The sequence below is a fragment of the Trachypithecus francoisi genome, unplaced genomic scaffold (assembly GCF_009764315.1).
Source record: "Trachypithecus francoisi isolate TF-2019V2 unplaced genomic scaffold, Tfra_2.0 Lachesis_group0, whole genome shotgun sequence".
Classification (NCBI taxonomy): domain Eukaryota; kingdom Metazoa; phylum Chordata; class Mammalia; order Primates; family Cercopithecidae; genus Trachypithecus; species Trachypithecus francoisi.
Genome location: NW_022681453.1, coordinates 195,146,859 through 195,159,978, shown reverse-complemented (window position 1 = coordinate 195,159,978; position 13,120 = coordinate 195,146,859). Strand labels below are relative to the sequence as shown.

At 43.0% G+C, this 13,120-nt stretch overlaps 2 protein-coding genes across 3 annotated transcripts in view; both read left to right on the top strand.

Moving 5' to 3' along the window:
• The window catches only part of PAK2 (p21 (RAC1) activated kinase 2), a 123,144-nt gene that overhangs the window by 2,374 nt on the left and 107,650 nt on the right, over window positions 1-13,120 (top strand). The window contains exon 1 of one of the 2 annotated variants that reach the window (XM_033213163.1): window positions 9,046-9,148. The exons of the other annotated variant lie outside the window; for it this stretch is intronic. The gene's annotated coding sequence lies outside the window, so the exon portion shown is untranslated. Of the gene's footprint in view, window positions 1-9,045; window positions 9,149-13,120 lie in introns of those variants that run through there. 2 annotated transcript variants of the gene reach the window in all.
• The window catches only part of PIGX (phosphatidylinositol glycan anchor biosynthesis class X), a gene marked incomplete at its 5' end in the record, with an annotated part of 26,187 nt that extends 13,067 nt beyond the window's left edge, over window positions 1-13,120 (top strand). Inside the window, 3 exons of the mRNA XM_033202508.1 lie at window positions 4,986-5,199; window positions 9,048-9,148; window positions 12,564-13,120. Coding sequence (XP_033058399.1) covers window positions 4,986-5,199; window positions 9,048-9,148; window positions 12,564-12,707 — 459 coding nt within the window. The remainder of the gene's footprint in view (window positions 1-4,985; window positions 5,200-9,047; window positions 9,149-12,563) is intronic.

Here is a 13,120-nt window from a genome sequence, read left to right as displayed (position 1 = left end):
GAAGGGTGACTGTTACAAGGGTGCAGGTGGAGAGTGCCATTATAGATTGATTAACAAGTTTATCTTGATCTTGGTTTTCTGCTTTCTAATCTTCTAATCCCTAATTATAAGCCTTGTAACTGTAGTTACTTCTTTATTTTGGAAACTTCTAGAAAAATAGATGTTACATTTGTGACATTTAAATATATGGAATTTGATGCCTGACATATTAAATGCTGCTTGCTTCTGCCTAGTTGAGATTGTGGCCCAATTCCTTGTACAAAAAAACTTTGTTATGCTAAGTGTTATTATATAATAAGTATAACTGGGTAGAAGGAATTTTTATGTAGGGACTGATTGATGCTTATATACCTGGATTAATGTCTTGACTCTGCTCCAGGAAATAAAATTTTTGGCTGCAGCAAATGGAACTGTGGGCCCAAACTAAATGAGTGATGTGCCAGCAAAATGCTTTGTAAGGAGCTTGTGATGGTTTGTGAATAATTTGAAAATAAATGCAAGCCTTAAGTAGGTTCACCAAGGATAAAGCAGATCAAATAAACCTCATTTCACTTTTTTAGGTAGGGTTATTAAATGTATTTTTTCATCAAAATCTCTTAGATTCTTTGAAAGCAGTATAATATTAGGTTGAAACATAGAAAATCGCTGTTTTATAGGTCAAAATGGAAACACTTTCTGAAACCGTGAGTTTTACTCAAAAGTATGTAGTATTAAGGCTTATACTTAATAAGTGGACAAGTGGAGAACAGGTAACAGATTTAGTCTCTCACTTGAAACAAGCAAGAAATAAACAAAATACATGAAATAATGAGAAAAGTCATTGGATATCAGGCAGTGAAGGGCAGAGATATCCAAGAGAAGGGAAATAAGTAAGGTGAGTCCTACTGTCATCCAGCTTATTTCCTTGAGAATGTTTTCAGGCTTAATGCAGGGAGGAGAAACTCAAGCAGAGCCTAGTGGACTTTTTGAGTTGAAGAGATAAAGTTGAGATTCTAGGCAGACAGAGGTCACTAGAATTCACAAGACAGTGTACCAGAGAGGAGAGAACTTCATGGAGGCAGAACTCCAGAAATAACAGAAGGTTCCTTTCAAGTATGTAGCTGAGTATTTATCAGTGTGTATATGTTAGGAAACTACCTGATGCCAGGGAAAGAACCATCTAACAAAATGAGCGGTAACAGTGTCTCTCTGTTGAGTAACTGCACTCACACAGGGACAGGAGTAGTACCTCGTCCCAACAACCAAACTGAGAAAAGCCTTATAATTTCTTGAACAACGGATACACAGAGAACTTTTACTCAGTAGCAGGGAATACTTAGCGGCAAACTGAACATTGCTTTAGTCCTACATAACAAATCTTAAAAGCAAAACCTTAAAAAAAAAAAAAAAACAACTGTTTCTAAGTAAACTACCTGTATTGCAAACAAAGCTCAAGAATATGTATAGGAGCCGGGCGCGGTGGCTCAAGCCTGTAATCCCAGCACTTTGGGAGGCCGAGATGGGCGGATCACGAGGTCAGGAGATCGAGACCATCCTGGCTCACACGGTGAAACCCCGTCTCTACTAAAAAATACAAAAAACTAGCCGGGCCATGAGGCAGGCGCCTGTAGTCCCAGCTACTCGGGAGGCTGAGACAGGAGAATGGCGTGAACCCGGGAGGCGGCGCTTGCAGTGAGCTGAGATCCGGCCACTGCACTCCAGCCTGGGCAACAGAGCGAGACTCCGTCTCAAAAAAAAAAAAAAAAAAGAATATGTATAGGAATACAGACATATCCAGCAAGATCAAATCAGCAATTTCTTAACTCTAATAAAAAATTAGCAGCTAAGCAAGGATGTGGGGGGAAAAAATGACCTATAATGAGGAGGTGAATCAATCAGTTAAAACCAATCCAGAATTGCCCCAGATGTTAGAGTTAACAGGCCATAGACTGGGGTTGGTGGTTCACGCCTGTAATCCCAGCACTTTGGGAGGCTGAGGCAGGTGGATCACTTGAGGTCAGGAGTTCAAGACCAGCCTGGCCAACATGTTGAAACCCCGTCTCTACTAAAAATACAAAAAATTAGCCAGGCGTGGTGGTGGGCACCACCAGCTACTCGGCGGCTGAGGCAGGAGAATCACTTGCATCCCGGAGGCGGAGGTTGCAATGAGTTGAGATTGCGCCATTGCACTCCAGCCTGGGCAACAAGAGCGAAACTGCAACTCCGTCTAAAAAAAAAAAAGAATTAACAGACCATTAAAACAGTTACTGTAACTGCATCCCATGTGTTCAGAATTTAACTGGAAACATGGAAGGTATTTTTAAAAGTCAGCATTGAACTTCTAAAGATTAAGACTGCAGTGTGTGAGATGAAAAATACACTGAATGAGTTAGTGGCAGATCAAATATTGCAGAAGAAAAGATGAATGAACTTGAAGATACTGCAATAGAAACTACCAGAAATGTAAAACAGATAAGAAACAAATTTACAAGGTGAACAGAGCATTAATGAACTGTGTAACAACTAAGTGGCTTGCCCTGCATGTAACTGGAGTCCCCAGAGGGTAAAGTGAGAGGCAGAGATGGAAAAAATATTTGAAGAAAAATTGACTGAAAACTTTCTGAATGTAATGAAAACTATAAACTCAAATATGAAAGATGCTGAAGTACAAGAACATGAAGAAAACTATATCAAGGTATATGATAATCAAATAGCTTAGAACAATGATAAAGAAAATCTTTAAAGTAGTAAGAGAAAAAAAGATATTACACCCAGAGGAGCAAAGATGATAAGAGGTGGTAACTACGGGGTAAATATGTAAGACTTCCTGTTTTGTTTTTTTTGTTTACTATTTCAATCTCTTTACAAGATAATTGACAAAAATAATAACAATGTAGCATAGCATTGATACCATATGTAAAAGTAAGATGTGTGACAGAAATATCCCAGATGGCTGGGCTCAGTGACTCATACCTGTAATCCAAGCACTTTAGGAGGCTGAGGTAGGAAGATTACTTGAGGCCAAGGAGTTTGAACCAACCCAGGCAACGCAGTGAGACTCTCTACCAAAAAGTTTAAAAATTAGTTAACTGTCAGGCGTGGTGGCTCACGCCTGTAATCCCAACACTTTGGGAGGCCAAGGCAGGAGGATCATGAGGTCAGGAGTTCGAGACCAGCCTGGCCAACATGGTGAAACCTCATCTCTACTAAAAATACAAAAAATTAGCTGGGCATGGTGGCGTGTGTCTATAGTCTCAGCTACGTGGGAGGCTGAGGTGTAAGCATTGCTTGAGCCTGGTTGGTTGAGACTTCAGTGAGCCATGATCACGCCACTACACTCCAGCCAGGGTGACAGAGTGAGACCTTGTCTTGAAAAAAGAAGAGGCTAGGTACGGTGGCTCATGCCTAGTATCCCAGCTCTTTGGGAGGATAAGGCAGGAGAATCGCTTGAGCCCAGGAGATCAAGGCTGCAGTGCACCATGATTGTGCCACCGCACTCCAGCCTGGGTGACAGAGTGAGACTTCGTCTCAAAAAATAAGATAGTAGTGCATAGAAAGCATAGTGAGATAAGGCTGCCAAAAAGCTAATGCAAGTTTTGCCTAAAGAAGATAATATTGCTGCTGTACTCTATGAGTATTTCAAAGGCAGCTAATATGAGGAATGATTTGGAAACCATGTCATGAGAACCCAGGAGAACTGTGAACATTTCCCTTGTCAGGAGAAGACTTCGTGGCAGCAGCTATGGTTGCCTTCTGATGACTGAAGGATCCCTAGTGGAATGAGGAATGAATTTATTGCAGACATTGTAAGCAAGAACAACTGAAAAATGTTACAGGCTAGTACATAAAATTTCTACCCATGAAAAAGAAATAACCTTGTAATGGTAGATAGATCGAGATGACTCATAATAATGAGCTTCCTTCCCGTCACTGGAAGTATTCAAGCAGTGGCGGTACACCTGAAAAATACCTTTGTTGGTACCGTGGTTTAATTTTATTACTTCTAAGGTCCCTTATGACTCATGAGATAATACAATTCCTTGACTTTTGCCAAGGAGTTCTGTTCCTGCTGTGATTCATTGAAAAGGAACAACATGAAAAGAAAACGTAGCACTTGGTGTCACTGTCAGAGGACAGTTCGGATGCTTGATGTGATGGGAAGGAGTTAATGCTGTTTGTTTCTCTGAGTTATACCCAGGTTTTGCAATGGACAATCTAAAGAGAAGTTGTGTGTGTGTGTACCTCCATACATATACACATAGGTCATGTGTATAATGCCTGTGTGTGTATGTGGATATATGTGTGTGTGTACATAAATATGTATGTATATGTGGATATATATATGTGTAATAAATAAATATACATGTTATAACTCAAGCCTAATTTCTGCCATGTGTACATTTTCACTTTTGGTGAATACTATCCTTTTCTATAAAATAGTTTTTACCATATTATTTTAAGAAATCATTTACTATTTTTTCCATTAACTTTTTATACCCTCTCTAGAAAGAGTGCTGGCCTTTGCTTTGACTTCCTGACCGCAGTGCTCATATTCGCTGCCCTCTCACTTGCTTCTCTGAAGAACAGGAAATTGTCAGAATGATACCAGTCATTTTAACTCAATACAGGTTTCACCCTTTGTCATCGTTTTGTGCTTATTGAATAATGCTATATTCACAAAATTTCTCAGTTCTTAGGTACCTGTTTTGTCACCTAAACACAGACTAATAAGAAAATATTACAGGAATAATTTTTATTACGGGGAAATTTGGTACCCTAGAATATAATTCCCCCAGTTTATTTTTAGTAAGCAAACTTTTATCAACCATAAATTGTCTTCTGTTTCTCTCCTTAAAATTGAGGATGGAAGGGGAATGGAAATTATTTATAAAGGGGGCAAATTTGACACTGCTATGTGTATCTGAATATAGTCTTCCGGTTTTAACTTTTAAACAATCTTCCTCATTCATTTCTTCTTGATTAATATTTATTTTCTTTTTGAACAGGCAGTGATGGTTTCAGAAAATTTTGATATAGAGGCCCCTAACTATTTGTCCAAGGCATCTGAAGTTCTCATTTATGCCAGACAAGATTCACAGTGCATTGACTGTTTTCAAGCCTTTTTGCCTGTGCACTACCGCTATCATCGGCCACACAGTCACGATGGAGAAACCTCGATTGTGATCAATCACCCAGATTTGTTGATGTTTTGTGACCAAGGTGAGGGCTGCAGGTGTTTTCTAAGGGTCAGAAAATAAGAATAAAGGTATAGTGGCAAGTTATCCTTCTGCTAGGGTGGCTGGCAAAGTTCTATTTCTTTCTTTTTTTTTTTTTTTTGAGACAGAGTCTCGCTCTGTCCCCCGGGCTGGAGTGCAGTGGCCAGATCTCAGCTCACTGCAAGCTCTGCCTCCCGGGTTCACGCCATTCTCCTGCCTCAGCCTCCCAAGTAGCTGGGACTACAGGCGCCCGCCACCTCGCCCGGCTAGGTTTTTGTATTTTTTAGTAGAGACGGGGTTTCACCGTGTGAGCCAGGATGGTCTCGATCTCCTGACCTGGTGATCCGCCCGTCTCGGCCTCCCAAAGTGCTGGGATTCCAGGCTTGAGCCACCGCACCCGGCCAAAGTTCTATTTCTTGACCTAGGTGTTAGTTAGAAGGGTATTTGCCTTATAATAATTCACTAAACTATGTATTGGAGTAGATTTTTATGTGTGTGCTTTATTTTACAATCAAAAAGTTAAAAAGAAACATGCATTTGCCATCCCTGTCCTTGACACCGCTGCCCCAACTGTCATCTCCTTCCCTCTACGACTAACCCACCATCCTGACTTTCAAATACTTCCTTATGTTTCTTTATGTTTATCATCCAGATGGGCATTCCAAGATACTGTACCAAGACTAAGATCTTGTCCATTTATAAAAATCTACTATTTCCATCAAGTCTCTTAATTTACAGGTTTCTCTCTATCCCTTTCCTTTCTTCCAAACTTAACTGTTGAAAGAACCTGGGCCATTTGACCTGCCGAGTTGGTCGTAGCTGGGGTTTTGCTCATTGTACTCATGTTCCTCCTACTTCTTTACTTACTGGAAATTGGCAGCTGGCTCCAGAGGAATGATCAGATTCAGGTTTGATTCCTTTGACAGAACTATAGGTAGTGCTGTGTTCTCTTCTCAGTAGCCATTTAATCTTAGTAGGCACGTACTGTGTATTTATTTTTGCAGCCTTTGGTCCACATTGGCCCTCTGTTGCTTTTCATTTCTTCGTACCAGTGGTGCAGGGCTCTGTGGCTTTTGATGTTTTGTTTCCACTTGCGTGCATTTTGATGTTTGGGAAGATACTTTATCACCTAGTTTGGTTGTAAATTTTGTCTGTGAGGTTTTTATTTTGCTGCGTGATTGTTGTTTCTGTTTTTATGTGGGAATTTAGGCAAATTGAAAAATTAGCTGGGCGAGGTGGCTCACACCTGTAATCCCAGCACTTTGGGAGGCCGAGGCGGGTGGATCAGAAGTCAGGATTTTGAGACCAGCCTGACCAACATGGTGAAACCCCATCTCTACTAATCTCTACTAAAAATACAAAAAATTAGTTGGGCATGGTGGCAGGGGCCTGTAATCCCAGCTACTTGGGAGGCTGAGGAAGGAAAATCACTTGAACCCAGGAGGTGGAGGTTGCAGTGAGCCAGGATTGCACCACTGCACTCTAGCCTTTGCAATCTTCTCAAGAACGTTTTCTTTCTTCCTTTTTTTTTTTTTTTTGAGACGGAGTCTCGCTCTGTCGCCCAGGCTGGAGTGCAGTGGCCGGATCTCAGCTCACTGCAAGCTCCGCCTCCCGGGTTTACGCCATTCTCTCGCCTCAGCCTCCCGAGTAGCTGGGACTACAGGCGCCCGCCATCTCGCCCGGCTAATGTTTTGTATATTTTAGTAGAGACGGGGTTTCACCGTGTTAGCCAGGATGGTCTCGATCTCCTGACCTCGTGATCCGCCCGTCTCGGCCTCCCAAAGTGCTGGGATTACAGGCTTGAGCCACCGCGCCGGCCTTTTTTTTTTTTTTTTTTGAGGCAGAGTCTCGCTCTGTTTCCCAGGCTGAAGTGCAGTGGCGTGATCTCGGCTCACCACCACAGTCTCCGCCTCTCCTGCCTCAGCCTCCTGAGTAGCTGGGACTACAGGTGTGTGCCACCATGCTCAGCTAATTTTTGTATTTTTGGTAGAGATGGAGTTTCACTATGTTGGCCAGGCTGGTCTCGAACTCCTGACCTCGTAATCCGCCCACCTTGGCCTCCCAAAGTGTTGGGATTACACACTGTGAGCCACAGTGCCCGGCCAAGACGTTTTCTTTAAGAAGTTCCTTTCAGTTTTTGGTTCTTTGTGTCTTCAAATTTGGGTTGATTTAGAATGTTTATAAAAGATAGTAGCGCTGGGGCCAGGTACAGTGTATCACACCTGAAATCCCAACACTTTGGGAGGCCGAGGCAGGCAGATCAGTTGAGGTCAGGAGTTCAAAACCAGCCTAGACAACATGGTGAAACCCCATCTCTACTAAAAATATAAAAATTAGCCAGGTGTTGTGGTGTGTGTCTGTAATCCCAGCTACTTGGGAGGCTGAGGCACGGGAATCGCTTGAACCTGGGAGGCAGAGGTTTCAGTGAGCTGAGATCGTGTCACTGCACTCCAGCCTGGGAGACAGAGCAAGACTGTCTCAAAAAAAAAAAAAAAAAAAAAAAAAAGGTTAGTAGCACTATTACTAAAAACCGACAGATGGGAAGTTTTTTTTTTTTTTTTTTTTTTTTTTTTTTGAGGCAGAGTCTCGCTCTGTCGCCCGGACTGGAGTGCAGTGGCCAGATCTCAGCTCACTGCAAGCTCCGCCTCCCGGGTTTACGCCATTCTCCTGCCTCAGCCTCCCGAGTAGCTGGGACTACAGGCGCCCGCCACCTCGCCCGGCTAATTTTTTTTTTTTTTTTGTATTTTTAGTAGAGACGGGGTTTCACCGTGTTAGCCAGGATGGTCTCGATCTCCTGACCTCGTGATCCGCCCGTCTCGGCCTCCCAAAGTGCTGGGATTACAGGCTTGAGCCACCGCGCCCGGCCTATCTGAATGCTCTTTTATGGGTGTATTTCAAATGGAAATTTACTGAGTTTTGCACTTACGATATGTTTACTTTTCTGAGTGATGCTTCAAAAAGAAGTTTACATTAAATTTTTAAGAGCAGCCCCAAATTTGAGTACAGTGAGATTCATTAAGAAGTCATGTTCGGCCGGGCATGGTGGCTCACACTTGTAATTCCAGCACTTTTGGGAGGCCGGGGCTAGTGGATCACGAGGTTAGGAGTTTAAGACCATCCTAGCCAAGATGGTGAAACCCCATGTCTACTAAAAATACAAAAATTAGCTGGGTACAATGGCAGGTACCTGTAATCCCAGCTACTCTGGAGGCTGAGGCAGGAGAATTACGAGGTGGAGGGTGCAGTGAGCAGAAATTGCACCACTGCACTCCAGCCTGGGTGACAGAGTGAGACTCTGTCTCAAAAAAAAAAAAAAACGAAGAAGTCATGTTCAACTTTAATACTTTTGTAATTTTCTAATTTCTTAGGCACTCACATAAAAAAGGATGCTAAAAGGCCAGGCGCAGTGGCTCACGCCTAATAATCCCAGCACTTTGGGAGGCCGAGGCGGGTGGATCACAAGGCCAGGAGATCGAGACCATCCTGGCTAACATGGTGAAACTCCGTTTCTACTAATAATACAAAAAAGATTAGTTGGGCGTGGTGGCGGGCACCTGTAGTCCCAGCTACTCGGGAGGCTGAGGCAGGAGAATGGCGTGAACCCAGGAGGCGGAACTTGCAGTGAGCCGAGATCGCGCCACTGCACTCCAGCCTGGGGAACAGAGCAAGATTCTGTCTCAAAAGAAAAAAAAAAAAAAGGATGCTAAAATAACAGAATGTGATAGATGGGTCCAGATCATATACATAATGTATTAAAATGTTTGACTACTTCTATCTATTGAGGTTTAATACAAGCCTAGCTTTGAGTCCAAATACAGGTTTTCTGACATCATTTTATACCACTTTTCTCAGAGTTCCCAATTTTGAAATGCTGGGCTCACTCAGAAGTGGCAGCTCCTTGTGCTTTGGAGAACGAGGATATCTGCCAGTGGAACAAGATGAAGTATAAATCAGTAAGCTAATATTTTATGTTGTTTTTTAGATCATGTGCCTCATTTAAAGCTCTTTCTGTAATGTTTCTGCCACATTTAAGAGATTAGCATTTTTTTTTTTTTTTTTTGAGACAGAGTCTTGCTCTGTTGCCCAGGCTGGAGTGCAGTGGCACAGTCTCGGCTCACTGCAACCTCTACCTACCAGGTTCAAGTGATTCTCCTGCCTCAGCCTCCCAAGTAGTTGGGACTACAGGCATGCACCACCACATCCGGCTAATTTTTGTATTTTTGGTAGTGACAGTGTTTCACCCTATTGGCCAGGTTGGTCTCAAACTCCTGACCTTAGGTGATCCGCCCACCTTGGTCTCCCAAAGTGCTGGGATTACAGGTGTGAGCCACCGTGCCCAGCTGAGATTAGCATTTTCTAATATAGGAAACTGTTTTCTCTGACAGCAAAGGGTTACTACAAAGCACTGCTGTTTTTTGTTGGGGAACTTTCATTGAACATACAGTTGGGAAGATGGATGACTCTGCAATCCTATGCAGTGTAGATTTGTTTTCGAGTAGATTACCATTGCCATATGGTACCTGGAAATTTTTCTCAAACTCTAAAATACATCTGGAGACCTGCATTTGATTGATTATGTCAATGAAGAGTATGCTTAGTGTTTATGATTTATTGATTTAGTGCATTGCTACAAGGTAAGTGGTGACCCTATTAAAACATTTTGAATTCAGTTGTCTTTATTTTTTTTTTTCGAGACGGAGTCTTGCTCTGTCGCCCAGGCTGGAGTGCAGTGGCGCAATTTTGGCTCACCGCAACTTCTGCCTCCTGGGTTCAGGCAGTTCTCCTGTCTCAGCCTCCCAAGTAGCTGGGACTGCAGGTGCCTGCCACCATGCCTGGCTAATTTTTGTATTTTTAGTTGAGACTAAAAATACACCTCGTTGGTCAGGCTGGTCTCAAACTCCTGACCTCAGGTGATCCATCCCCTTCAGCTTCCCAAAGTGCTGGGATTTTTGGCGTAAGCCACCGCATCTGACCTCAGTTGTCTTTAAAATTCTGTAACTTGCCATAAGAGGTCATAATTTGGCTAGGCGCGGTGGCTTAAGCCTGTAATCCCAGCACTTTGGGAGGCCGAGGCGGGCGGATCTCGAGGTTGGGAGATCGAGACCATCCTGGCTAACATGGTGAAACCCCGTCTCTACTAAAAAAATACAAAAAAAAAAAAAAACTAGCCGGGTGAGGTGGCGGGCGCCTGTAGTCCCAGCTACTCAGGAGGCTGAGGCAGGAGAATGGCGTGAACCCGGGAGGCGGAGCTTGCAGTGAGCTGAGATCCGGCCACTGCACTCCAGCCTGGGCGACAGAACAAGACTCCGTCTCAAAAAAAAAAAAAAAAAAAGAGGTCATAATTTAACACTGTAAATATAGTTTTTAAATATATATATGTATGTATATATATATACTTTTTTTTTTTTTCCCCAAGACAAAGTCTCCCTCTGTTGCCCAAGCTGGAGTGCAGTGGCGCAATCTCGGCTCACCACAACCTCCGCCTCCTGGGTTCAAGTGATTCTCCTGTCTCAGCCTCCCTAATAGCTGGGACTATAGGCGCCCGCCACCACACCCGGCTAATTTTTGTATTTTTAGTAGAGATAGAGTTTCACTGTGTTGGCCAGGCTGGTCTCAAACTCCTGACCTCGTGATCTGCCCGCTTCGGCCTCCCAAAGTGCTGGGATTACAGGCGTGAGCCACCACACCCGGCCAACTTTGTATATATTTCATCTTTAGATACACCAGAAAAAACAGGTGGCCATTACTAAGGTGGTATTCCATCCCAAGGTTTGTTGAAGATGTCATTTTTTGAATGATGGTTTTCAGATAGCACTTTGTTACGGATTGGGTTGGTTACTTGTATTTTTGGGTGTGTGAAATCATAATTCAGGTATTTACAAAAAGAAAACAAAAAGTATTCCCAAGTTACCTACATTTTAATGTTTTTTAAAACTTCTTTTTTTTTTTGAGACGGAGTCTCACTCTGTCACCCAGGCTGGAGTGCTGTGGCCGGATCTCAGCTCACTGCAAGCTCCGCCTCCCGGGTTCACGCCATTCTCCTGTCTCAGCCTCCCGGGTAGCTGGGACTACAGGTGCCGCCACGTCGCCCGGCTAGTTTTTTGTAGTTTTTAGTAGAGACGGGGTTTCACCGTGTTAGCCAGGATAGCCTCGATCTCCTGACCTCGTGATCCGCCCATCTCGGCCTCCCAAAGTGCTGGGATTACAGGCTTGAGCCACCGCGCCCGGCCTTAAAACTTCTTTTTAAAGTATAAACTTTCCCAGTGTTTTTCACAGAACTCCTTTATCTTCAAAACCAAATAGAAAATAGAACCGAGTTGAATGTAGGAACTTTTGCATTGCTGGTCATAGCAAAGATCACATTCAGTTGCACAGTAGGTGAATAACAAGGTTTTTTTCTTTTCTTTTTTTTTTTTTTTGAGACGGAGTCTCGCTCTGCCGCCCAGCCTGGAGTGCAGTGGCCGGATCTCAGCTCACTGCAAGCCCCGCCTCCTGGGTTTACGCCATTCTCCTGCCTCAGTCTCCCAAGTAGCTGGGACTACAGGCGCCCGCCACGTCGCCTGGCTAGTTTTTTGTATTTTTTAGTAGAGACGGGGTTTCACCGTGTTAGGATGGTCTCGATCTCCTGACCTCGTGATCCGCCCGTCTCGGCCTCCCAAAGTGCTGGGATTACAGGCTTGAGCCACCGCGCCCGGCCAGAAGTAAATGTTTATATTGATTACAGAGGTGACACTGGGATATAGCTTTTCTTAAAAGAATATACTTTATGTAAAAAGCAGAAAAATCAGAACTAATGAGATTTAGCAACTTATTATGGGAACTGAGTCTGATTCTGTAACATTAAATGAAATGTTAGATTCAAAAGTCATTCAAACCAATAATATTACATGTAGTGTAGCACTGGCTGAAAGATATTTAAAACAAAAAGGAAAGAAAAAGATCCAATTAAAAATCAAAGAAATAGTGGTCTCACCTTATGACATGCATTTTGTTTTACTATTTTTATTTATTTATTTATTTATTTAATTTGTTTGAGACGGAGTCTTCCTCTGTTGCCCAGGCTTTCGTACAGTGGCGCGATCTCAGCTCACTGCAAACCTCCGCCTCCCGGGTTCAAGTGGTTGTTCTGCCTCAGCCTCCCTAGTAGCTGGGACTACAGGCACCTGCCACCACACCTGAATAATTTTTGTATTATTAGTATTATTAGTAGAGACGGTTTAGTAGAGATGTTGGCCAGGCTGTGTTCGAACTCCTGACCTCAAGCGATCTGCCTGCCTTGGCTTCCCAAAGTGCTGGGATTACAGGCATGAGCCACCACACCGGGCCCATGACATGCATTTTAAATGTCTAACTTCTCTCTCTCCATAGGTATATAAGAATGTGACTCTACAGGTTCCAGTGGGACTGACTATACACACCTCTTTAGTATGTTCTGTGACTCTGCTCACTACAATCCTGTGCTCTACGTTGATCCTAGTAGCAATTTTCAAATATGGCCATTTTTCCCTATAAGTTTTATGTAGCTAAATGCTTCCTAGAAACCTAAATAAGATCTATTAATTTCTGACGAGAGATGTTCTTCTATAATTTAGTTAATTACTTTTATCTTTTGTCTTCATTTGTGGCTAAAATTATGTTTACTAGAGGAAATTTGGGATAATTCTCAACTAATTCCAAAATTTAGTGCTCTATTGCATAGATCCTTGGTAATCCTCAAGCATCAAAGGCCGTAAGAGGAAACTTAATTCTGCTAAATTAATGTTTATTTTGTGAGAAGTGACTTTATCTTCATTTGGGGGAGAAAAATTATTTCTTTTTTTTTTTTTTTTGAGATGGAGTCTCGGTCTGTCGCCCAGGCTGGAGTGCAGTGGCCAGATCTCGGCTCGCTGCAAGCTCCGCCTCTTGGGTTCACGCCATTCTCCTGC